The sequence below is a fragment of the Pollicipes pollicipes genome, unplaced genomic scaffold, assembly GCF_011947565.3.
Source record: "Pollicipes pollicipes isolate AB1234 unplaced genomic scaffold, Ppol_2.1 Scaffold_7261;HRSCAF=8764_pilon_pilon_pilon, whole genome shotgun sequence".
Lineage (NCBI taxonomy): Eukaryota > Metazoa > Arthropoda > Thecostraca > Pollicipedomorpha > Pollicipedidae > Pollicipes > Pollicipes pollicipes.
The window spans coordinates 32556280-32581778 of NW_023597054.1; the positions used below are offsets into that span (position 1 = coordinate 32556280).

Below are 25499 nucleotides of genomic sequence, written 5' to 3' on the forward strand. Positions count from 1 at the left end.
TCCGGAGTGTCACACTGTCGCAGTGTGTCATCGTCTCTGGGGTGTCACTCTGCAATAGTGGGCTATCTTCTCTGGGGTGTCACTCTGTCGTAGTGGTTCATCGTCTCTGGAGTGTCACTCCGCAATAGTGAGTTATCGTCTCCGGAGTGTCACTCTGTCGCAGTGTGTCATCGTCTCCGGCGTGTCACACTGTGGTAGTGGGTTATCGCCCCCGTAGTGTCACTCTGCCGTAGCGAATCATCGCCTCTGGTGCAATACTCTGTCGGAGAGTGTCATCGACTCAAACCTGTCGCTCTGTCTCGGCGTGTCATTCACGTGCTCTCGGCGCCTCACGCTGTCGCAGTTCGTCATCGCCACCGGCGCGTCGCTCGGTCGGGTGTGTCCGGGTCGGTGGGTCGCCGCTCATCGTCGCCGATTGACGCGGCGGTCGACGCAATCTCCTCCCGTCCCCAGTGTCGCCGTCCGCCCTCCGTGGGCAGAGATGGCGAGTGCGGCGCCTAATTGCAATGCCGGCGCGATGATCGCACCGTGCCCCCCCCCCCCTCCCCGTCCCCCTCCTCCTCGACGAGGCTGAGAGGACGCACCGGCCACTCGAGACGCTCGTTATTTCTGCTTCTTTCGAAGCGCTGACGACACAGGCGTCGCCGCTTCGGAACATTGTTTTATCAGCGGCCGGGGCGTGCGTGGTTCCCCGGCGCCGAGTTGTCTTGTGCCCTAGCTGCGTCGCACCGCTACCGTTTTTATTTGTCTCCGTCACGCCTCGAGCTGACTGGCGGATGTCGTCAAGACGTCACAGTTAAGGATCTCCTGTTACGCATGTCACGGGCGCGGGGTGGCTGAGATAATCAGTTCGCTGACGGGACGGTGTCCTTCGCACGGCCGGGGATTTCATTTCGTTGGCACGTTCTAAACCGGCGGTCTGGTCGCCGATCGGCAACAGATGGCGCTGGCAGCCCGCAAGGACGACTGGTGTCAGGCGACTTTTTCATATTCCCGGTGTGTGGATTCGGCTCGACCAATAGCCCAGCCGACGGTGCAATGCGTAGGGAACCGCCGTGACCGCACCACGGACGTCTGGAGGTACCGATGCACGGTGATCGTTGGCACCTCACGCATGATTCGGACTAGAAACGCCGCACATTGGGCAGGGAAATGCGTTATGGGTGAGTGGCATCCTTGCAGCCAATAGCCCGGTGTGCGCGCGGTGTGAACAGCAGCGCGGCGACTGACACGGCTTTGGCACTTTCCAGTGAGGGAAGCGTCATAGCCGACTACTACCTGATCTTCAACAACCTGGTGGGCGAGCTCAACACCCAGGACGTAAACGTCCTGTTCCAAGAGAATCTTCCGGTGGCGAAGATGGACATGCCGGACGGATCTGAGCAGAAGGTGCTGCAAATGGGCAGCCTCTCCATCGATGCAGGGTTCAACGACTTCGTGGGTGAGTGAGGGTCTGGGCTCATCTGGGCTAGGCTGTTGAGTCTGTGGGCTGCTGCCGGACCCAGGGACGCCACTCGCGCGTGAGGCGTGAGTAGAGCCTACACATCATGTCATAGACCTGACGTGCAGCATGCACAAGGCCTGTCACAGGGTTTTACACTCGGCACGTGGTGTATCAAATTGACGCCTGATAGGTGTATTTGTGATTTTTAAGTTGGCAGAATGAAGTGACATGTCATGTGCATACTATTGACATTTCAAATAAGCTCGCTCTGATATACCCGTGTCCATGGAACAGCACTCGAGCAGGAATCGGATTTGCGCCGCATTGCCAAAGTTTGAACAAATGTGGTTAGTTTAGTCTGACGACCCTGCCAAAAGTTAGCGAGCTAATTTCTCCCAGAATAATAGCGCACTAAGCAGCGGCCCGTTTGTCCCGTCATATTTGGGCGAGCGCTTGATCACGTCGTTCCAGCCAGAGTTCCTTCGGGACCAATGCGGCCCGCGGCCCGTGTAGAACTATCCTGAAGTCGACAGGCGAGGTTGTGACGCCATCGTCCGGTATCGATTATGATGCCTCGGTAGTGTTTTACGGTCGCGTGTCTCGGAACGTGGCGTGACAATGCAATAGATCTGTACCGTCACAGACGCCAGGCCCGGGCCGGGCCCCGGCACCCTTCTGTCGCCTGCAGGCTCCGTTATCGACCACAATCGAGCGGGGCGGTGAGCAGGCAGACCTTCCCGACGTTGCTCGCTAAAATGAGACACGACCCAGTGCCATTTGTCTCGGACTGCGCGGCCTGTGTTTGTTTTCCTCGACTTCTGAGCAGCGGCGCTGTTTCCGGCGACATCTCGAACGCGACAGTCGGAGGTCGGCCATATATCGACGGCGGGTCTGAGTCAGACGGGCCGACCCTGCAGCCGGCATCGGCGCGCCACCCGACCCTACGACGAGCCGCGAGCGGCGGCGGCACGGCGGCGCGAGACCGCGTGCGGCTGATCGATGCCAATATGCCGCCGTGAATGGGCCGGTCATGTCGACGGGCCTCCCGGCGTGATCTGCGCCAATAGCCCGCTTGCGTCAGGATCCGGCCCAGGGGTTGACCGGTCACGCGGCACGGCTCAGGGGCTCGCCTGCGACAGGGCCCAGCCCGGGGGTTGACCGGTCACGCGGCACGGCTCAGGGGCTCGCCTGCGACAGGGCCCAGCCCGGGGGTTGACCGGTCGCCGCGCGGCTCTAAGGTCCGCCTGCGACAGGGCCCAGCCCGGGGGTTGACCGGTCACGCGGCACGGCTCAGGGGCTCGCCTGCGACAGGGCCCAGCCCGGGGGTTGACCGGTCACGCGGCACGGCTCAGGGGCTCGCCTGCGACAGGGCCCAGCCCGGGGGTTTGACCGGTCACGCGGCGCGGCTCAGGGGCTCGCTTGCGACAGGTCCCAGCCCAGGGTGTTGGACCGGTCACGCGGCGCGGCTCAGGGGCTCGCCTGCGACAGGTCCCAGCCCAGGGGTTGACCGGTCACGCGGCACGGCTCAGGGGCTCGCCTGCGACAGGGCCCAGCCCGGGGGTTGACCGGTCACGCGGCACGGCTCAGGGGCTCGCCTGCGACAGGGCCCAGCCCGGGGGTTGACCGGTCACGCGGCGCGGCTCAGGGCTCGCTTGCGACAGGTCCCAGCCCAGGGGTTGACCGGTCACGCGGCGCGGCTCAGGGGCTCGCCTGCGACAGGTCCCAGCCCAGGGGTTGACCGGTCACGCGGCACGGCTCAGGGGCTCGCCTGCGACAGGGCCCAGCCCGGGGGTTGACCGGTCACGCGGCACGGCTCAGGGGCTCGCCTGCGACAGGTCCCAGCCCGGGGGTTGACCGGTCACGCGGCACGGCTCAGGGGCTCGCCTGCGACAGGGCCCAGCCCGGGGGTTTGACCGGTCACGCGGCGCGGCTCTAAGGCCCGCCTGCGACAGGTCCCAGCCCGGGGGTTGACCGGTCACGCGGCACGGCTCAGGGGCTCGCCTGCGACAGGGCCCAGCCCGGGGGTTTGACCGGTCACGCGGCACGGCTCTAAGGCCCGCCTGCGACAGGTCCCAGCGCGGGGGTTGACCGGTCACGCGGCACGGCTCAGGGGCTCGCCTGCGACAGGGCCCAGCCCGGGGGTTGACCGGTCACGCGGCACGGCTCTAAGGCCCGCCTGCGACAGGTCCCAGCTCGGGGGTTGGCCGGGTTCACGCGGCACGGCTCAGGGGCTCGCCTGCGACAGGGCCCAGCCCGGGGGTTGACCGGTCGCGCCGCGCGGCGCTAAGGCCCGCCTGCGACAGGTCCCAGCCCGGGGGTTGACCGGTCACGCGGCGCGGCTCTGGGGCCAGCCTGCATCGGGGCCCGACCCGGGGTTGACCGGTCGCGCGGTGCGACTCTAAGGCCCGCCTGCGACAGGGCCCGGCCTGGGGGTTGATCGGTCGCGCGGCGCGACTGTGCGGCCCGGCTGCGCCAGGTTGCGCTTTTTCATTAGATTAGCTTGGCCCTCTGCGCTCTAGCGCGGCTGTGATTGCATGAATTTGACTACGTCAGATCGACGTTCTCGGTTCTGTCGGTTGCAACATTCAATATTTTGTTAAATTTTTAGCTGACAGGCCTGCGAGTCAGTCGCGAATACGCTCGTGATAAATTCAGCGCTGCGACGACAAACATCACCGCAAGCTGTGTCCTTTTCACCGTACGCGTACTTTTTTAGAAGCGAATAAAGATAGCTGCGCTATTTGTTAAGGCCCAGATAAGCAGCTGCCCGTATTGTACCTTTTGAGGGAAGTAATATTGCCTGTGGTTATCTGTGAAGCAATAGCGCGAGCAGTCATTTTGTAGAGTTACGATTTCGCCGCAATCAGCGCCATGTCCCTGGCCGAGACGTTTGACATCTCAGCCACCATTATATCCTAAAAGGATCGGCTGTTATCACATCCAGCCCAAACCATTGTCACGAATTCTGATTAAACGGATGTCCATGCCAGAGATGTATCTACCCATTAAGCTGTGTATTTTAGCTGTGCGTTAACACATATGTTACATAACATTACTTCCTCTCTGAGCCTAACTAGGTGCTCCACCAATGGTGTTCCAGCTGGCGTACTCCGACTGCATTTTTGTAATGCATTCAAGTGACAAAAACGGGAAATCCGGTTTTATGGCTTTGTTTCTGCTAAGTTTTGCAACTTTTTTTGCTTTGTGTCTTCCATAAGAAGAAACAAAAGACATCGATGCGTCGTCACCGATCACCAGAACGCTGATTTGATGTGACATGTCCTATTGTTCCGTACCTTAACTAGGAATCAACGCAAGTTCCGGGTCCGGCATTTTCATGCAACACCAAACGACTACCGTTTTATTCTCACGGAAAACGGGGCTACATGAAGCCTGCGATCACTCCCGTAGCATCGCCCATGGACCAACGCGAGCGCGCAGCGAAGCTAGAGAGCCGGCCCGGTGTGCGCTGGCTGGCAGAGGATCTGGAGAGCCGGCCCGGTGTGCGCTGGCTGTCAGAGGAGCTGGAGAGCCGGCCCGGTGTGCGCTGCCTGGCAGAGGAGCTGGAGAGCCAGCCCGGTGTGCGCTGGCTGGCATAGGAGCTGGAGAGCCAGCCCGGTGTGTGCTGGTTGGCAGTGGAAGCTGGAGAGCCAGCCCGGTGTGTGCTGCCTGGCAGAGGAGCTGAAGAGCCAGCCCAGTGCGCGCTGGCTGGCGGCGGAGCTGGGCAGGCAGTCCAGAGGCAGAGGGCGGGCTGTGGTCCGGCAGTCGGGCCGGTCCGCACCAGCAGCAGGTGTCAGCGCGCCGTCTTGTCCGCTCTGGTCAGCCTGGCGGTCCCAGACTGAGCCGTGTCTACCACCGACTGCAGCCCGTCTGCTGCTGACTCCATCTCGCTACGGTTAGCGACCGGCTCTCTCCCGAGTCAGTCAGCTACTGGCACCGTCACAGGTCCGCCAGCCTACGACCCTGTGCGGAGTCCTCAACTACTGATACCGTCACAGGTCCGCCAGCCTTCGGCCCTGTGCGGAGCCCTCAGCTACTGGTACCGTCACAGGTCCGCCAGCCTTCGGCCCTGTGCGGAGCCCTCAGCTGCTGGTACCGTCACAGGTCCGCCAGCCTTCGGCCCTGTGCGGAGCCCTCAGCTACTGGTACCGTCACGGGTCCGCCAGCCTTCGGCCCTGTGGCGGAGCCCTCAGCTACTGGCACCGTCACGGGTCCGCCAGCCTACGACCCTGTGCGGAGTCCTCAACTACTGGTACCGTCACGGGTCCGCCAGCCTTCGGCCCTGTGCGGAGTCCTCAACTACTGGTACCGTCACGGGTCCGCCAGCCTACGACCCTGTGCGGAGTCCTCAACTACTGGTACCGTCACGGGTCCGCCAGCCTACCGCCCTGTGCGGAGTCCTCAACTACTGGTACCGTCACGGGTCCGCCAGCCTACGACCCTGTGCGGAGCCCTCAGCTGCTGGCACCGTCACGGGTCCGCCAGCCTACCGCCCTGTGCGGAGTCCTCAACTACTGGTACCGTCACGGGTCCGCCAGCCTTCGGCCCTGTGCGGAGTCCTCAACTACTGGTACCGTCACGGGTCCGCCAGCCTTCGGCCCTGTGCGGAGTCCTCAACTACTGGTGCCGTCACAGGTCCGCCAGCCTTCGGCCCTGTGTGGAGCCCTCAGCTGCTGGCACCGTCACGGGTCCGCCAGCCTACGACCCTGTGCGGAGTCCTCAGCTACTGGTACCGTCACCGGTCCGCCAGCCAACAGCTCTCTGTCAGCCGACGGACCTCCTTCCGTCAGGGCCCGTCAGCTATCAGCAGATGGTCAACAGCTTTGTCGAACCTTGCTTGCTCAACTAAGGCGCTTTGGACGCATCGTCAGCACCCGAATTCCGGCACCGTCGGACACGAAAATATTTCGAAACCGTCGCAATCGGTTTAGCCTCACCATTTCTCGGACGTACCGTCGCCGCCTCCGTTGGCGTAACGCCGCTATCCCGCTGGCGCAGCGTCACCGTCTCCACCGGCGTGCCGTCACCACTCCCGCTGATGCAGCGTCTCCCGCTGGTGGCGGCTCTGTGCTGCCGGCGCCGGTCGTCGGGAGCAGGCTCAGCTCCCAGCGGCAGAGGCAGCCGATCGGCACCAGGGCGGCCGCGGCTGCCTCGCGGCTGCTGTGTTGGAGTTGTTGGACTTTTCGTTCGTTAATTTAACGTTGTTTTTTAGCAGTTTCGGCTTGCGTTTTCCACGCGATGAGCTTACGTCACACGCTTTGGTTTTGAATCCACTGTTTACGGAGTCCAGGCACACCTGCGCTGTCGTGGCCTCGGGAATAAGCCCGTTGGTTTACCTGTTAACGATGCGCAAACACCGAGCCCACCTTGGGCCCAGACGGAAGCAACACCACTTAACCATCATCACATGACATTGGCAGAATCGAATGCAGAATCTCATGGGCTCTCACGCGTGACCTCGAGAACTGAGCCAGCACCAAATCTCTTCCCCAGTTGGCTGCTTGACGCCTGATAATGGTCGCTGTCGATCGAGAGCTGTCTCAGCACGCAGCCTGTCAATGATCGATAAGGATATGTGTAGATCTGGCGTGTTTTTAGCTCAGAACAGCACGAGCCCAGCGGGACGCATTGCGTAGTGCGAGGCGAGCAAAGCGAAAACAGATGTAAGCGTTTTCAGCTTTATCCTGCAGTCGATGTCAGAAAATATAACGGAGCCAGTTACCTTCAGGTATTCGATTCCAGTGGGTTTAATCAAGGCGTTGGTCTACCTTTCATGAGAATTCAGCAGGCAAAGGTGCGCTGATGCAGCTGATGCAGCAGATGCTGCTAATTGACGAATGGTATTCCTTGAAACGTGGCTACCTATGAGTGGCTGTGAGACTCATTAGGCTTGGACATTTAACCCGCGAATTAAGAAAATGTGCGGTGATGCATGGTTTTGGCAACTGCGACCAAAATACCCACTATGAAAAAGCGAGGGTTTCCAGTGGCTATTGGTCACAACAAACAGGTCAATATGCCTGTGCAGTGTTTGGGCCCAATCCCTCTCGGGTATAGGGCATAGTGCTTGTACATGAGATCGGTCTCGGAAAAGGAAGCATTCGCCGCTCTCGGTCGATTACTAGCATGTCCATGTATGAGTTGGACGGTTTTAGGACCTGCTCGTGACTTGCAGCCGTACATTTTCCTACACCGTACTTTTGGTTTTACCTGTTCATCTATTCTGCTTGTCGAGATCTGACATGAATCCACAAACCTGTCCCAAAGCGCAGATCCATGTTCCATGCGCACGCCAGCGCGTGTCTGATCCGCACAGATCGACGCCCCACCTTCGCTGGTGCGCTGTCCGTTTTCTCCTCCGTTGGTCCCGTACCGCTGTGATGTTGGGCCGGCGAGATCTGGACCCGGCTTGGAGCCGCATTCTTCAGTCATTTCACAACCTGGAAACTTCTTGGTTTTTATGTTAGGAGGTGAGGTGGAGGGGAGGTGGGGGAGGTGAAATCGCGTCGATATTGCTATGTCGCAGGTAAAATAAGCCCGACCGGTTTGCACGGAAATGTTCAATAGCTTGCACAGCACACATTTTAAAAATTGCGCATTCCGCGCCAACAACTGCGTGAACTTGCGATCGGTAGCCACAAAAATATTAGCTTCTAGCAAGCGTGACAGCCGCACAGGGCCGCGTAATTTCCAAGCACGGCTTTCACGGCCAACGACCTCGCCTCTTTGGAAGCCCATGGCACCGTTAGCAGAACTGCTGCAATTTCAAGACAACCTGAAACCAGTTAAATATCCTTCTCAGTATTGGACGAGTAAGGAGACAATAGAGATTATTATTTCGCGTTAAATGTTACCCATTTAGATCATCTTGCAATACTTGATGCAGTCAGCCATTGTTCAGAATATCATTTTAATGAGTACCACGGTTTTTAAGCTCTATAACGACGATACTCGACATGAGAACATTTTTTTACGAGGTATTTATGCGTCTTGAAACTCATTCAAGATGTTGAAGTTATTGCAGTCAGTTGTACAGCCTGGGTGTGAGGTAAAGAGCACAAACGCACTTGCAGCACAAACTTTGATAATTTCCAATGCCTGTCCAAAGCAAAAACCGAGATAATTATTATTGGCACTTTTTGTTCCGATCTGGCAACCATTTATTTTCCAATGCAAACAGGGCTGTTGTCGCATTAGTGCATATCTGGGCTTGCGGCACAACAATTAGCTGCATAGTTTTGTCTTTTCGCCATCAACAATATCATGGCCGGCGAAGATAAGCACATTATGGTCAATGCGCTGATTGCTCGCAAATAACGAACTGCTCAAATTATAGTTCGCTTCGTTACGCTGTCCGCTGGCGGTCAAAATCAAGTGGTGTGCCTAATAAAGATCAAGTGGCACGTGATTTGTAGTTGTCGCCATCGAAGTGTGTACCTTGTGCCTGTACACCCTGTAATGGATGCATCTTGTAAATGGTGTGTAATTTGTTTCAAGTAGTTGTGCTGTTAAATGCTCCCATGGCCCCCGAGCGCTAACATGGTCAGTGCAGTCGCTGGGGCTCCGTAGTAGGGCGTGACGACGCGCGCTGCGTTCCTCAAAAAGATGCTGCGGACTGTACGTGATCGGCCTGACCTGGCCGGGTCATGGAAACTTAACTCACCTGACGAAGACAGGCTCAGCTTCGCCGGGAATCAGTGCCGTCAGTCTTAGGCTGGCACTGCCCAGATTTCAGCCAAGAAACGCAGGCGTGATATATACCAAAAACACTGTCGGTGAACTGCCAAGCGTGATATACCGTTTTTTACCGTTTTTTATATATACCGGTTTGCGGGTCGTGCATGGTCATAATTGGTTGTTTTATATCTCACTAGACACTACTGATCAGGTGATCATGTAAATGCTTCAGCCCACTTTCGAACCCTGGGCCACGCCGGCACCCCATTGTGAGGGCATTTGGGATTCGCATGTGATTGTGCGGGACGATTGCCGTGATAGTTACAACCTCCATCAATCTCGTGTCAGAGAGATGGACGACGACTCCGGATCAATGCCCAACAATGGCTATTTTCGAATCTTGCCTGGTAAACTTGCCATGCGTGTAGACATGCGGATGTTGATAGACTATCGCGATCGTGGAGTACATAAAACCCGATGCTGAGCAGTAGGCAGCATGCTAACAGTTTGTGAACGGTGTCTGTGTTGCAGTCCAAAAGCCCCAGCCTGTATTGGCCAAGGCGGAGGCGAACTACCTGATCCCAGAGTGGAGTATCGCCGTCATCGTCATCGGTCTCACCGCGCTCCTCTTCATGCTCATCTTTGGTATCGTGCTGGTGAGTGTTTTGGCACGGGGGCGGCTAACTGCTGCACTGAAGCCCACCCGCCCCTCTCCGAGATGGGATCACTTCACACAGGGCGGGTAACTGCTGTACTGAAGTCCACTCCACCTCTTCCCGAGATGAGATTACTCCACGCGGGGGTGGGTGACCGCTGTACTCAAGTCCACTCCACCTCTCCCCGAGATGAGATTACTCCACGCGGGGGCGGGTGACCGCTGTACTCAAGTCCACTCCACCTCTCCCCGAGATGACATCATTCCACCCGGAATCTGGCCTGCCGTCCCTCCGAGCCCAGGTCATCCTGCTTCCAAATGAGTTCAGTTGAGTTCCTGCAACCCAGACGAGTCTAGTCGAGCCCCTGAGTATCAGACGAGTCCGTTCAGCTCCGAAGCGACTCTGCTCAAGCCATCTCACTGCGCTTTCACCCATTCCAGCCTGCTCCGCCCCAATATCACAACGTGTTCGGCTCCTACATCCCCAGCTCAGTCCACTTCATTCACGATCTCAGCCCAGCTCAGCCCCAGCCCATTTCCAGTCACATCCACTCCGTCCGTAGCCCGTCCATTCCGTCCCACGCTCGTCCGATCTCCTCCCCGGCCTTACCCCCCCCCCCCCCCCCCCATCCAGGCTGGTGGCTCCCTCTGTCCTACCAGGGGCGGTTCACGGGCAGGACCAGCACACAGCGTGGAGAACCCGGTGGGGCGCACCAGACCTCTCAGCCCAGGCCAGCGGGGCAGCCCCTGCCGTTCCATTGGCCACCGGCTGAGAGAGGCTGATGTACGCTGGCGGGCTCACAGCGTGTGCAATAGCGGGCGGAACAACCTTGTTGCTTCCGTGTCGCCCCGCTCAGGTGAGCTGTCGGTGTGCTTTGAGAGTGTAATGGGATTGTTGGGCCGCGAACGAGCCGACTGGCGAGGACGTCTGCCATCGGCCGGACCCCGCGCCCGGTTTTGCTGCTTTATAGTGCTGCTGCGCAAATGCGATTGTCTCCGCGGCGTTGAAGGACGGCGTTTAACTGTCGTCTAAATCATCCTGCCGTAGCATTTCATGACTAGGCGAAAGTGTCCAGTAACGTGAGTCTTCGCAAACTCCACGGTTTCCTGAGCAAGTTTAAGTGAAAAAGAATGCAAGCTACCTCGCTGGCTGTCCTTTGATTCTTCGCGAAAAATGGATGCGGCGCGCTCTAACTCACGCATCGGCGTAACTTCACCCAGCCGAGCTCGACGTTAATCAGACGAGATTTAGTGCCAAAAGTCGACCGTAAATTTATCATCTGATCTACCCCAGCAGTCCTGGGACTCGGTGGCTCTCGTATGTGATTGGTGACGTATCTGCAGTGTGCGGGCTCGATACGCTATGAGGTCGCCCGGCCCAGTGCTACGCGAGGGAGCCGCTGCCACTGGCCCCCGCCGCTGGCCCGCAGCTAACCGTCGGGCGTGGTCAGCCTTGAACGGAACCTGCTGCCGTCCGAGAGTTCCGCGTTGATACGATCTGGCCGGTGCCAAGCGCCGGCTTCGTCACCGCGGCCGGCAGACGCCGCTTCACCCAGGCCGCATCACGCGGACGAGGCGTGACATCGGGCCGTGGCTCACGCAGATGGGGCGTGACATCAGGACGTGGCTCACGCAGATGGGGCGTGACGTCGGGCCGTGGCTCATGCAGACGGGGCGTGACATGGGACGATGGCTCACGCGTACGGGGTGTGACTTGGGGCACAGGGTCACGCAGACGGGGCGTGACATGCGGATGACTCACGCGGACGGGGCATGGCATGGGGCCATGGCTCATACGGACACGGCGTGACATGGGATCGTGCCTCACCCGGGCAGGGTGTGACGTGGGTTATGGTTTTCGCGGACTGGGCGTGTCATGGGGGCTTGGGTCACTCGGATGGGGCGTGACATGGGGCCTTGGTTCACGCAGACAGGATGTGACATGGGACGGTGGCTCAGGTGGACAGGGTGTGACATGGAATGGTGGCTAACGCGGACGGGGCGTGACATGGAATGGAGGCTAACGCGGACGGGGTGTGACATGGAATGGTGGCTAACGCGGGCGGGGCGTGACATGGAATGGTCGCTCACGTGGACGAGTCGTATCATGGGGCCGTGGCTCACTAGGATGGGGCGACAAGTGGAACGAGGCCTCACATGGGGAGATTTAAGATGTCCCCACTCGGGATGGCCTGTCGTTTTACACTGCCAGACACATCCTGCGCTTGCATGGTATGACTGCCAGGTTGTTTCTATGTATATTCTATAAACTATCATTCGGGGTGTTTTCAAAGGAGAAGAAATAGCACCATCTGTTCCTTAAATGTTCCGAAAATGTTCAACGCCGCGCAATAAATTTGTTGTGTCTTTTAAGGCAGTGTTTTACATTTGTATATAGTTTTGAGCCGAAACAAACATTTTGAAGGTCTGAAAACAAACATTTTCTGGCCATGCGCCCGCGAAGATGTGCAGATTTGTTTCGTGCAAATTATTTCAAGGCTACCCAGGCGTGCATGACGTCATAGCAACGTCATGCAAATGCTGCCAGCTCACAGTCCAGGCGGCGTTCAAAACTAGGAAAATATTATCCTCCAGCCGTTCAGATCTGGCGTCCGTGAGCGAGATTTCCAATTAAAGTGTATATCGATTGGCTCTCCACAATGCTGAGCAAGCTGTACAAGCGTCAATCACGAACCTCGTTTTGGGCTAAATTCTATATATATATATATATATATATATATATATATATCAAAGCTCGGTTAGACATGGCTTCCTAAGTTGCTGGCTATTATGGAAATAAGACTTGTAATCGAGTGAATTAAGAATAGCGTCATAACCGAGAATAGCAATGCCAGTAAGCATCTTAAACTTACGAATAATTATGCAAGAACACCACGAGAAAAGACCAAAACATGAGCACATAACAATATTTGGCTCAGCGAACAGTGCCAACCCGTGCTGCCATCTTTCGATGAGTTTGAAGTACTATAAGTAAGTGGCAATTTAGCACGGCCAGTTTGACGGTATCTCCACGTCATACAAACGGTCTATGATGCAATTAAACATTCACTTATTGAGGAGCATATTTATTAAATAGATAAATTTTGGTGCCAAGAGTAATCTTTTTCACTTAAAGTATACGAATAGTTAAAAGTGAGTATGTTTCCATTTATCTGATGTTTACTTAAATGCCTTCAAATGGGGAGCATTCCCTATAGCATAAGTTTGGACGTTTCTCTAAATACGCGATTTTATCATCTTTCATGCACACACTTACTAATACATGAATTAGCTTCTCTCATGATGAAACACTTTCTGACTCCATCTTCCTTCCTCACTTTCAGTGCGTTTCTGCCCGTGTGAGCTCTTTGTAATGGGCCGGTGGTGGTCTGCTCGGTGATGTTCATGATATATAGTATTATATTGAACCGTGCTTAGGTCACTTCATGCGCTGGATCCTCGCAAGCTCTGCCCAGTGGCGAAAAAAAACAAAAGGATTTGATGGCTTCTCTAAAAACTAAGACAACGTCTATATAGATGAGAACGAACATTCCCTGGCCAAGCGCGTACAAAATGTCAATTTTTTTCTTAAACCACTCCATCTGACCGATAAATTAACACGAACACACATCCACTGATTTACGTTCTGCAGTCCATTTCACCGTTTGATAGCTTTTTTCCGGCACCCCTGTAGACGGGCTCCTGAGGTGGCCGAGCCAGCGTGGGTCCCGTCGGTCGGTATGGCCACCACTCCGGGAGAAAGCTGGCCAGCTCGGGTCACACGCCTGGCACGGCATAGCGTGGCCGCCGGACCGCCGGTTACCGCTCCCACAGCTGGTCAACACGCCGGATGGCCAGACCGCCAGCCTTGAGCGTGCCGAGTCGCCCGCCGACAGCCGGCGGGTGGCAGCGAGCCGGCCACACGCGGACGTTCGCTGTCAGCGTCGCCGACGGCCGGGTGCGGCCTCGCCGACCCCGCCCCAGCCGCGCCGTCGCTGTCGTGCTGCCCCCGTTCCGGAGATGTGTACACGTCCGCGGCGTCGCGCCGGTAAAAAGTGGTGGCGCCGTCATGGCATCCATGCAGCTGACAGCCGGCGACCTCTGCCGATGCGGCTGAACCACGAGCCGGCAGCTGGTGACTTCTGGCGACGCGGCTGGACTTGTTATCATGCTAATCCAGAACCCCTGCCTCTCCCTCCCCACCACGGCAGGCGGCTCCTCGGAGTTCAGCTCGAAAGCAGAACTCCTTCGAGAAAATAGGCTAATCAGCTGGCATAACTTCTAGTCGGAACGGTTTCAGACTCGGCGGAAACGTTATCGTCAACGCTGAAGTACGCAGATAGATGCGCTCTGATTTCCGCTTCTCAGAGCAGCTCTATTGCTTCCTGGCGGTTGCCATGGCGGCGATTAGCGCTTCGCTGCGGCCGGCAGCTCGGTCTGGGTGTGCGATGAGCCGTGCTTTTCTCAGACCTTTGCTGAGGGCCTGAGTCTGACGGGGGACCTCGATGGCAGGCGGCGTGCACGGAACGAGGTGGCCCTGGGGACCTCCAGCAGCGGGCGCCATTAGCGCCGCGCTCGCGGAGGCCAAGTGGGCGGAGAGTGGCGTCGTGCGCTCGGCCCCGGCGGACCGTGGCACCCGCTGACAGCTGCAAATGGTGCGAGACCGGGCCTAGCGCCGGTCCGCCCCACCACCAGCCGGCAGCGCCGACCCCGGCCCAACTCTGTTCACGTTATGGCGGATATGGATCTGTCTGATCGGGCCAGCCAGTCGGTTGATCGGCCAGCTGAGCTGTCCGTCGGCCCGCGGCTCTGTGGCCCTCGGCCTGGCAGTGGTGCGCCCCGCCCGGCGGCAGGCCGCTCGACACAGGCCCGGCCCGGCAGCGCCGCTGCCGTGACGACGCTGGCCAGCGCTCTCTGACGACGCCTGAGCAAACTTGGAGGGCTGTAGACAGTGTCGAACCGGTCCAGAGGGCCAATTGAGCTCATCCCATTCGGTGAGGAGCTGCTCGAAAAGTTGGCGCCGCCCTCGGTGGCAGCTTCGCTGCGCGTCTCTTCCCAAAAGCCGGCGTGGGCTCAATAGATTGAGGAACGGCAACCCTCGTCCGAGATAGTGTTCCTTGGGGCGTAGATTGCTTGTCCCGGACGGCTGATGTGTGGCGAGTGAAACTGTCTGCTTCAGAAAAGGGCTTAGCTGAATCCATTCCAAAATTCGGAATCGTACTGGAGAGTACGTTTGGCAATTTCGCGGATATTAAAAAGCAAGTTTCGAAATTTGGCTATCCGGATGGTTGAGTGTGTGTCACAGGAGAGGTATGCGTGTGCACCCGGTTAACACTTGTTTGCATGGCGTGTTTTTAGATAGTTTTAATTGCACAGTTCAGGACCGCTTCCAGTGGGTCTTCAATTTGCCAGGAGGATGACACCATGCCTTCAGAGAGCAGTTCGGTGGCGACAAACGATCCAAGCCCGAGTCCTCGGGCGATAAAGATAATTGGACAGGATTTGCCACGGTGGCTCTCCATGTGGGCATGATTGCACGGCTGGTTTGTGTCTTCAGAGAAGGGATCCCGGCACAATTGGAGGGTTTCGCGCACCACTGCCGCCAAGCCGGCCTGTGCCCGCGGAAATACGAAAACGAACTGCCACCACGAGCTTCTCGCGTCTTCTCACGCGTCGAGGATTTTCGGGCACGACGTCGTTCGAGGGAATATCGCGCCGGGGCCGCGATAGTTCCATTCTGTGTGCTGGTGCGAGCGTGTAAAGCCCTGCCTGCGGATGACCAGTCAGACCGCATCCAGGCTTCCGAACCAACCCTGTGTGAGTGAGGGCTTCTGAATCAGATGTGGATCCAGCGTAAGAGGCGAGGCCGGGCGCCGACCGTTCATTCTTGCTCGCCGCTGTTTCAGATGTGGAACCGGCGTAAGAGGCGAGGCCGGGCGCCGCGCACCACCGTGCCGCTAACGGCCGATATGCTGAACGAGCTGGACAAGAGCCACATGGCCGGCGTCGACAACTACGGCGCCGACGATGTGTACGACCCGGACGACGCCTGGAACAATGACAAGGTCACCTACGACCGACGGCTGGTGAGAGCTGGGAGCTGGCTGGCTAGGGATTCGGTTAAGGTACAGCTGTCTGTCGGGGGGGGGGGGGATGCTCAGGGGTCGACAGCTGGTGAGAGCTGGAAGCTGGGTGGTGAGGGATCCGGCGAGGGTACAGCTGACGGTCGGGCGGCGGGTGCTCAGGGGTCGTCCCAGTGATAGACATAGGTTTTAAATGTGAGGTCGAGAGGTCGCCGTGGCGGGGGGACGGGAGTGGTGTGCTTGGGACCTACCCTACCCCTCCCTGTGAAAATTTGCGTACTTACCCGTAACGGGTCCGCGTGACGTTGGCGGGCGGCGCTGGAAGTGGAGAGGAGGAGAGGGACCCGGGGTCGTGTGCAGAGTCAGACTACAGTCTAATGAAGTCATGTAAAATGTCCAGAGCGGCATTTGCATGCCAGCGTGAAAGCAATCCCAACGGGCATTGGTCCAACCCAGGCGCGTTAAAATGCCGGAGCGGCTGTGGGCACATTCCCCGCCAGAGTGGCACCAATGCCTGGCTGTCAAATTTGTGTGGCACCAATGCGCTGATGTCAAATTTCTCATGGGTAGACCGGTTGGGCACGACGCCACACTTAGCCCGGTTGCGACCGCCCGCTTAATCTGGCATGGCCTGGGGCCTTTCATCAAACGCGCAACTGTGTTGAGCACAAGGTTTGGGCGACACAAATCACATCGGTTGGAGAGCGTACCTTACATGGTCTCTGTTCATGACCTACTGCGAACCGACCCCACCGTAGTCAGACCAGGAGAAGAATGACGCTCAAGCGAGGTAAGGCAAAGGCGAAGACTGTGAATTGATGCACACATAGATGCAAAAAGCCGCGAAAGCCTTCACTATTGACGTCGCGTTTTGTGAACTCAGCATCGAGCTAAGCACACCGTCAAATTGATTGCCTGACATGTGTAAAAAATAATGGCCCTGCCTGCCTGCCTTTTGTGACGGTTCAGAAATTGTCCTTAACACTAGGAGTTCTCTCTCCCCCGGAGGTCGCTGGCCAAGCTGGCGGGTCCGTGGTCACCGCCGTGACTGTCACAGTGCGCGACGCGCTTCTCTGATCTTGTTGACGCACGAGTTTCGTGCTCTTAAATTGCGTGAAATGTCCCGGTCTTTGCCGTGACGTCAGTACCACACTGTGCCTCTTAGGTGATGGCAACCGTTCTTGTATCGTTTAACGCCGTGTAGTATGCTTTGTCCAAGTTTAAAAATTCAATAATAAATTGATAGGTTGACTCGAATGCAGACGCTCGTCTTGTGCCTAGGTTATCCGTAACTTTTGTGGGTCAATTTCAGTGTATCGTATTTTGAACATGGTTGGATTTCCCGATCATTAGTTTGCTAACAACTGGTAATCAATAGCAAACATATTCTGTTAAACCATCCTACGGGAGCGATGCTTCACTCCTCAGGAAGTTGGTATGGTGTGGGGGCTCGAGACTCTTTGGTTACGAGGTGTCTTAGAAAACTTCCCCCCGGTGACAGCAACCTCTCGCGGGATAACCTGACCCAGGTCGGCGGGTATATCGGCACCAAGCGCAACGATGCCTCTTGTCCAGGGCGGCGAAATCAAACCAGACGTTGCGTTTAGCGTGGTAGCTTTTCAATGTTTTTTATAGTGATCAAGGTTATGCTCCCCTGTTGGAGTATTTATTCTTCATGCCGTGACCGGGCGTCACCCGCGCGGAAAGCCTCGGCCGAGTACTCCGGACCGTGTCCAGCTGCACTGAGCGGGCTCTGGCCCTCCCGCGCCACTATCCTGACCCGCCCCTCTCGCCGCAGCGTTCCGCCAGCCGCGAGAAGAACAATGATATGAAGAACTACAACATCTACGACAGCTGGCGCAGCGACTACTCGGGACCGCACGGCTCGGCCGCCGGCTGGAGTCGGAAAAAGGTGGACAATTTCGACGACGACCCCGACGACTTCTGAGCGGCCGGCGCGATGGCGGTGATACCAGCGGGTGCACGGGGCGCCTTCGCAGTGACGAGTGCGCGCGCACCGAGTGTGCGTCTTTCACGGGGATCGGCCGGGCGCCGGTCAGCGGACCGACACACTGCCAGCAGTGGCGCCCGGCGCGCGTGCGTGCCGGTGTGAGACAGGGGCGAGAGAGAGAGAGAGAGAGAGAGAGAGAGAGAGAGAGAGAGAGAGAGAGAGAGAGAGAGAGAGAGAGAGAGAGAGAGAGAGAGAGAGAGAGGGGGGGGGGAGAGCAAGAGACGGTCAGCTGTTGGAGATTGCAGAGTTTATGCGCGTCGCATTAGTTCCCGGTAATGGCATTGGACGACCAGGAGCGCGGCGCTCGGTCCTGCGGCCGCCTCGTCGGTCGACTCCGGTGCCGAGCTGGGCCGGTCTGTGGCGAGGCCAGCCCGGCCTGCCCCCCGGCGACTCGCCCTGAGGCGACGCCGCCTCGGGCCGACTCTGTCCGGCTGGGCTCGCCGACCGAGGCCGGCCGTTGCCGCCAACACGGAGTGGCGGCTCCCTTGCCGGGCCGGGAGGGGAGGGCCGCTGCCGGCGTCAGCCGTCAGCCTTCGAGTCCGCGCCTTCCGCTCGTCAGGTCGGGGGCGAACGGTCATAGTCTGCCCCATTCCCCTCCTTCACGAATCGCTCACACTGTCCTGCTCTGAATTGTAGACAAATACATCTGGTGTTAAGGAAATTGTTCGTATAATTCGTCAGCCATGGAATAAACACCGACATAGATCATGATAGGGCTAGTTGCCGAGACCGACAGCGCACAAATCAACCGACCGGTCAAATAAAACAACATGAGTTGCAATCAAACAGCGCATCATTTCATGAAACTATTTCCTTTATTCGAGACAGGGAAAACACGGTAGCAAAATATATCCTACGAAAAAAGGCATGCCACTGCATGTAGGACGCGCAAACCGCACTGGGCGAACACACCCCACTAGCGGCCCGCCGAACCCGTCGGTCCCGGGAGGACGAAGCGGGCGGCTGCGTGCGAGCACCACGCGCCGCCGGCTGAAGCCGGGCCTCACCACAGGCCTCACGCGCGGCCCGCAGGCCGGCGGCGGCAGGCGCGCCTCGCTCGGGACCGGGCGTGACAGGCGCAGCTCACTCTCCCGCAACCATCGGGCCCGGCGCCGGCCGGTATACGCGGCCCGGCGCCCGGCTGTCAAGGCAATAAATTAACACTCGCATGCCCGATGCATTCCATGCCTACGCTATCGGTGACTAAAGCCACCATAAAGTTCCTCGCACACGGAGAACGGCGCCACTGATATCCTCAGCCTGTACATATTAGTAGATAGAATTAAGCATCACGATCAACACGTATTGCCAATTTCTGCGGCGCACTGCGCTCGACATGGAATCCAATAAGTCATCTGAAAATACCAACGCAATAGAGGTTGACCCGGCTGGGCGCCCCGCTATAGGTGGCCGTGGCGCCGGCCTGACCTGACCTGACCTGGCCTGTGGGGTGCAGGAGCAGAGCCGGTGCCAGACACGGCAGCCGTGTTGTCCCGGACATGCTATCACATCGCGCCGACGTCGGCGCTGCGACGCGCCCGCGCCGCTGTTTCATCTCATCCCAGCCACACCGCCGCTCTCCACACTCTGACCCTCACGCACGCACACCGCAGCACGTCGGCCAGCGGCCTGGCCGCCGCCGGCCTCACTTGTCCTCGGGCACGAATATCTGCACCGAGTCGGCGTCGTCCTGCTGGCGGCCAGCGCGGCGCGCCTCCTCTATGAGCCGACGGCGCTGCTCCATCATCTTCTTGCGCGCCGCCGACCGGGCGCGCGCCGCCTCGGCCTTTGCCGGGTCAGCGGGCGTGGCGCGCCGGCTCGGCGTCGACGTCTTGCTGCTGGGCGTGCTGTTGGCGCTGCTGGGCGGCTCCGGAGGAGGCGTCACCTGGCGGACGGCCAGGCGGCGGTCAGCGGCCGGCACCGACAGACACCTGTCCACGACCATCGGCGCAGCGCCCGGCAGATGCCAGGAGACGCGCCACCCACACATACACGCCATCACAGCCCGCCGGCGCGCAAAACACAGCACCACCTGTTAGCACATAACACGGCCGCTGTCATGCATTGTAAGGCAGCAAAGCACTGGCTGTGGATGTGCGATACTGAGACATAGCGGCCCTGTCGCCACCTAGCGGCACACCGGCAGGCCAGCCGCCAGAGGGCAGAGCGCGTCGTGCGACGGCACCGCGCATCGTCCCACGCTAGACATCAGCCCAAGTCGCCCAGCACGGCGGCGACGGAGGATCGCAGTCCCAGCAACTGGGTGGTATATTTGGTATAAAACCCAACTACTACGCCAGCAGTAATTGGGTTTAAGGGGCGCGTTAACTGAAGAGCTCATCCGCCCCCAGGCCTCACACCTCAGGTCCAGGAGAGGTAAACAAAAACCAAACACGCATTCAGAGCACGTGAGCTGCGCCTCCTGAGCTGTCACGGTCCGTCAGCACACGAGTTTGAAATAAATGCTTAGCAGAAAATTAAAAACGGCACGGGCTGGCGCCCGTGCTGTTTTTAACGGCGATCAACAATCAATGGCGGATCACCTAGCAGGCAAGCAGGAAGCTACCTAGACAGGTGGACAGACCACGTCATCCCGCTCGAAGCCGTCATCGACGCGCGCCCCCGGCTACTGTGGAGCTCAACGATCACATCCCAGCCCCCCCCCCCCCCCCCCCGCTGCCGCCGGCAATCGGACCAGCACCTGCGATCGTGCCGCGCGCCCGTCCGCCGGTGGCAGCGCAGGCTAACCGTGACAGTCAGCAAACTGGATCAGGAGCCGGCGCGCCTGCCCGGCCCAGCGCCACGCCTGTTTACTAAGCACACAGCGGCGGAGGCGGGCCCGGCCGACACGGCGCCAACAAGATCCAATAAGGCGACATCGGGCGACGCGAGCAAGCGGAGCCCGGCCGAGCAGGCAGCCGGCGCCCGCGGCTCGAGCGCGCGCTCAAGCGGCGTCGGCACTCGACGGTGGTGAGATTAACACGGCCGTCAGACGCGATCAAAACATCGCGAAGTTCACTGCAGCGACGGGGTCGCAGCGATGGCGACGTGTGACGTAACACAGCTACGGGCTGGGACTCGCCCACGCATCCCGCCCTTGCTGATGAGACGCGTTTGAAGACCAGCGCCGCCGCCGACGCGTCATATCAATCAGCATATCTGAAGCGGGGCGAACACGATCCGAGAGAGCCGTCCTAGCTGACGCGAAGGCCACCGCGGACACCCGGCGACGGCGGACCCACCATTCAACCCCGTCCGCAGGCCCAGACACCTACCGTGTCATCAGGGCTCAGCCCAGCCCCTCTGGTGTCGTCAGACCCCAGCTCAGTCCCTCTGGTGTCGTCAGGGCCCAGCCCAGCCCCTTTGTGGTGTCGTCAGGGCCCAACCCAGCCCCTGCGGTGTCGTCAGGGCTCAGCCCAGCCCCTTCGCGGTGTCGTCAGGGCTCAGCCCAGCCCCTCTGGTGTCGTCAGGGCTCAGCCCAGCCCTCCGTGGCGTCGTCAGGGCTCAGTCCAGCCCCCCTGGCGTCGTCAGGGCTCAGTCCAGCCCCTCCGCTGTGTCGTCAGGGCCCAGCCCGGTCCCTCCGGGGACGACATCATACTGGCCGGTCGCGGGGCTGTGCTGAATTGGTCGAACTGCTCAGCGGCCGGGCAGAGGCGGCACTGAGCCGGAACGCCACGTACTGAGGCACGCCGGGCAAACAGCCGGACGCGTTCAGCCGTGTAGCCTGGCAGGGGTTCCAACGCACAGCCGGGTCTGCACAGCCGGGGACGGTTCAGCCACAGCCGGGTACGGTTCAGCCGAAAGAGCCAGACAAGATCTAGCCATACGGACAGACAGGCCACGAGACAAGAGCGTTCGGCTACACAGCCGGAAAGCGTTCGACCACATAGCCAGAAAGTGTTGGGCCATACGACCCGAAAGCGTTCGGTCATACGGCCAGAATGCTCTCGTTCTTACAACCGAAAGCGTTCGGCTGTACTGCCGGATAAAAATTCAACGATGCAGGCAGACGGTTCGGCAGCACAGCCCGAGATTTATGACACCACCATGAAGGCCTCAGCCCCCCAACCAGGACGCGAGGTAGTGGCCACGCAGCGGGCATCGGATACACCCCGGGTCCATGAGGCCTCTAAGATCAGACAGCGACGACTGTCCCTTCCCGTCTGGCGAATAGGAACGTACAGCACATCGCAAAAGAGCGCAGCCGATATGAGCATGTGGTCGTCCTATTGATTCGCCGAGCGACCATATCGCGGCCAATCATCGCCGGCCGGTCGCATTCCAGGCCGCCAGCCGGGGCCTGGATGGCGAGCCCAGCAGTGCGACCTGCGACAGTCGGAAGCGGACGCCGCCGTACGCTGCGTGGCAGGAGCTGCCGGCGACAACCTCACTTCGCCACGGGCCGAGCCCAATGGGTCGCTCAGCGGCGTCCGTGTCCCCTCACTGGCGCGCTGACAGCCGCTCCTTTACGGGAGAGGCCGCCCGGATAAGCAAGGTCTAAAGACGGCCAGCATTAGCCCAACGTCAGCAAAGCCACAGAAGCCATAACAGCTTTTCGTCGGCCGGGAAAACCACCGCAGGAAACGTCAAACTGAGGGCCGCCGGGAGAACCGCAACTCGGCCCGCACTTAACAACAATGCCTCCAAATGACGTCCCAGATAACTGGCTTTAAACGGCGTGTATGTACACGGTTTACGCAAACACGCTCCTCGTTAGCGCTGGTAAGTGCAATTAGCAGCCTGATCGCGGCAAAAGGTGGCTACCTGACGCGTCCGAACAGTCGGTGCGGCAGGACCAAAGTCGGCTAACACCGCCTGACCACGGCGTGAGGTGCTCAGCATGTCCGGCAGACAGCCTCAGCTTTGATCACCAGCCCCGGCGCCGCTTGACGCCGACGGCAGCGCACGCGACACTGGGCCGCCAGAGAGCGCCGCTCTGGACACGGCCCGTCCGCCAGCGGCACACGCCACCGACGAGGGCTCGCGCGGCGGCAGCGCTCCGGCCAGAACCACGGCGGCCGAACGGTGCTCCCAGCAGCTGGCAGCACACGTGACCCGCACCACGACGTGGACCGAAGCCTTTTGGAAGGCGAAGCTCAGAGGACCTTCTGTACCTTGCGCTGGGAGCAACGGTGTTTGGAGGAAAATATCGGACCGTCATCGACCGGAGTCGTGTCCAGGACTGACTCCATGCAGTGGACGCCGTGATCCGCTACACATCGCCCTGGTACGGGACGCGTCCCATTTCGCTGCTGGCCACACCGCCCAGTCCGCGGTCGACCCGGCACAAGTCAAAGCCGACAACCGACCTTACAGATCCCAACCGGGCAAAATACCGTTAAGCCCGGGGAGACTACCATTACCGGCACCATTTCTAATACCATTCAGAGGAATGTTACACATTTGAAATGTGTAACAATGCGGAGGTGCAGCATATCAAAATTGCCCAAAAATTGCTCGAAACAATTATAACGCTCAAAATTTGAGCATCAGATATGATGAAACAAGCTCACTTATTACTATTGGTACACTTTTTAGGTGCAAAGGACTGCTCCAGACAGCACAATTCATATTTAGTAAAGATGCTCCTCAATGCGTCATGGTTTGATTACGTCACCATGCCCTGCACAACATTGACTGAGAGCCATTTGACGGCCATTAGATCTGGAAATCGCGTTCACGAATGTCAGATATGAACGCCTCGATAATTATAGTTTTGTTGGCCTTGTTCGCCGCATGGCTTCTGGAATGGCAGAATTTGAATGGCGTTACGTCATGAATGCCACGGTGACTTTGAAATACTCTCCCCGACACATCTTTCCCTATTTTCGCGGGCGTGTAGCTCAGAAACTAGAGGGGATTAGGTCTTAAGGAGGGCAGGATTGTGAGCAGCACCGAAAGACCTTCAAGATGGCCATTTCACGTCAAACCCCATATGCACTCCCTTTAAACCCCAGTGGCAGAGTGTGAATTCACGTCTGCGGTTTCAATTACCTAATATAACTAACATGGGCCCGGCGCGGCCTCGTCCTACCACCCACACTCCAATTTGCAATGATCGTAACACCGATCTTCACGGCCGGCCTCGCCATGCGCGCATGCTGGCACTGCATTGTCCGCCAGCACACCGACGTATAACAAGCATCGCGTATCAGCATTGTGCGTGGCAAAAATGCTCGTCACGCAGTCATTCGCACCAGCGCTAGTGTCGTAAATGTGCGAGTGCGTGCATTTTCGCGTCACAGATCACCTCGGCCATAATGAGAAAATGCATTGTTAATCACATTACAGAACAGCATCAACAAGAGCGCGGGGACGCTAACACGATTCCGGAGAGACGCAACGGAACGGGCAGAGCTGAATGCATGCGAGCTTGCCAATTACGACGGGTGCGCTGAGATTGCATAAGCGGATAGCAGCAGTCACTGTGTTGACAACCTGCAGCAAACCGGAGAGTAACACTCGGGAAGGGGAGACCTGTCGTGAGAGGCACCTGACGGGAGACCCGGGAAAGAGGAGGCCCGCCATGAGAGGAAGCCGGCGGGAGGCAATAGCTGTGCCTGCTCAGTATCGCGCTTCCATTTCCATTGCCTTTAAACACCGCCAACGTCAGCGGCGGGCCGCCGACGGAGCGGCGGCAGGCAGGGCCTGGCCAGGGGCGGCTCCACGCTAGACAGAGCAGGCGTCAGCGGCGGGCCGCCGTCTGACGGAGCGGCGGCAGGCAGGGCCTGGCCACGGCGGCTCCACGTTAGACAGAGCAGGCGTCAGCGGCGGGCCGCCGTCTGACGGAGCGGCCCGCCGGCACTGATGGCCGCCATACGTCGATGTCGTTCCGGTCAGCGCTGCGTCCGGCCAGCGCGGCCGCGGCACTAGCCGCGAACCAGGCCGACCCTCCCGCCCCCTCCCCGCCTGCGCTAAGCTCGCCAAGCTCGCCGCCGTCGGAGCTTCAGCGCCGCTGCTCGGGTCGGGCCGCCGGACGCTGCAACTGCGGCGTCCCCGGTGGCGACGCCGCCCCCGACACGGCCCACCCATTACCGCACCAGACCCCACCCGACGCATTAAGACAGATGCCCCATAACGACCTCATCCATCTCACGGGATGCGTCGCGGCCGCGAGGCACTTTTAGAAATATGGCCGGCCTGGTGGCGGCGCTGACACCCCATTGCCAGCCGCATGAAAACTCGCTCCGATGTCGCGCCCGTCCCTCGACGAGGCGCTGGGCCCGCGCATGTGCCCACCGTTGTCAGCGCCGCTCAGGCCGACAGAGGTGCAGCGAAGGCTCCGCTCAGCACAAGGCACAAAGCCTGAAATATGAGCCGGCGATATCGTCCTGGGAAGAAGCGGTCACAAAAGCCCCGCGTCGAGCGCACCAGTGATCAGATCGGGCTCATATTGTTTCCGGATGTCCAGTCGTGGCATCAATACAACGTCTGGTTGCCAGGAGACGAGACGGGCGTAACGGTGGGGCCAGCTCCGTCCCATCGGCACACCAGAGTGGCGCGGGGCTGCCAGTGGCCAGTGGCGCGGGGCTGCCAGTGGCCGGTGGCACGGGGCTGCCGGTGACCGGCGGCGCAGGGTTGCCGGTGGCCGGCGGCGCGGGGCTGCCGGTAACCGGTGGCGCGGGGCTG

General features: G+C 59.1%; 2 protein-coding genes across 3 annotated transcripts in view; one reads left to right on the top strand and one right to left on the bottom strand.

Moving 5' to 3' along the window:
* Positions 1-18001, top strand: part of LOC119111313 (mucin-5AC) — a 141675-nt gene extending 123674 nt beyond the window's left edge. Inside the window, exons 12-15 of the mRNA XM_037235126.1 lie at positions 1251-1441; positions 9653-9777; positions 15683-15862; positions 17658-18001. Of these exons, the coding sequence (XP_037091021.1) occupies positions 1251-1441; positions 9653-9777; positions 15683-15862; positions 17658-17807 (646 nt within the window). The 3' untranslated portion in view covers positions 17808-18001. The remainder of the gene's footprint in view (positions 1-1250; positions 1442-9652; positions 9778-15682; positions 15863-17657) is intronic.
* Positions 18002-18515: 514 nt separating this feature from the next.
* The window catches only part of LOC119111741 (uncharacterized), a 45715-nt gene continuing 38731 nt past the window's right edge, over positions 18516-25499 (bottom strand). For both annotated transcript variants that reach the window (XM_037235540.1, XM_037235541.1), the window contains one exon: positions 18516-19755. In XM_037235540.1, the coding sequence (XP_037091435.1) occupies positions 19516-19755 (240 nt within the window). In that variant the 3' untranslated portion in view covers positions 18516-19515. The remainder of the gene's footprint in view (positions 19756-25499) is intronic.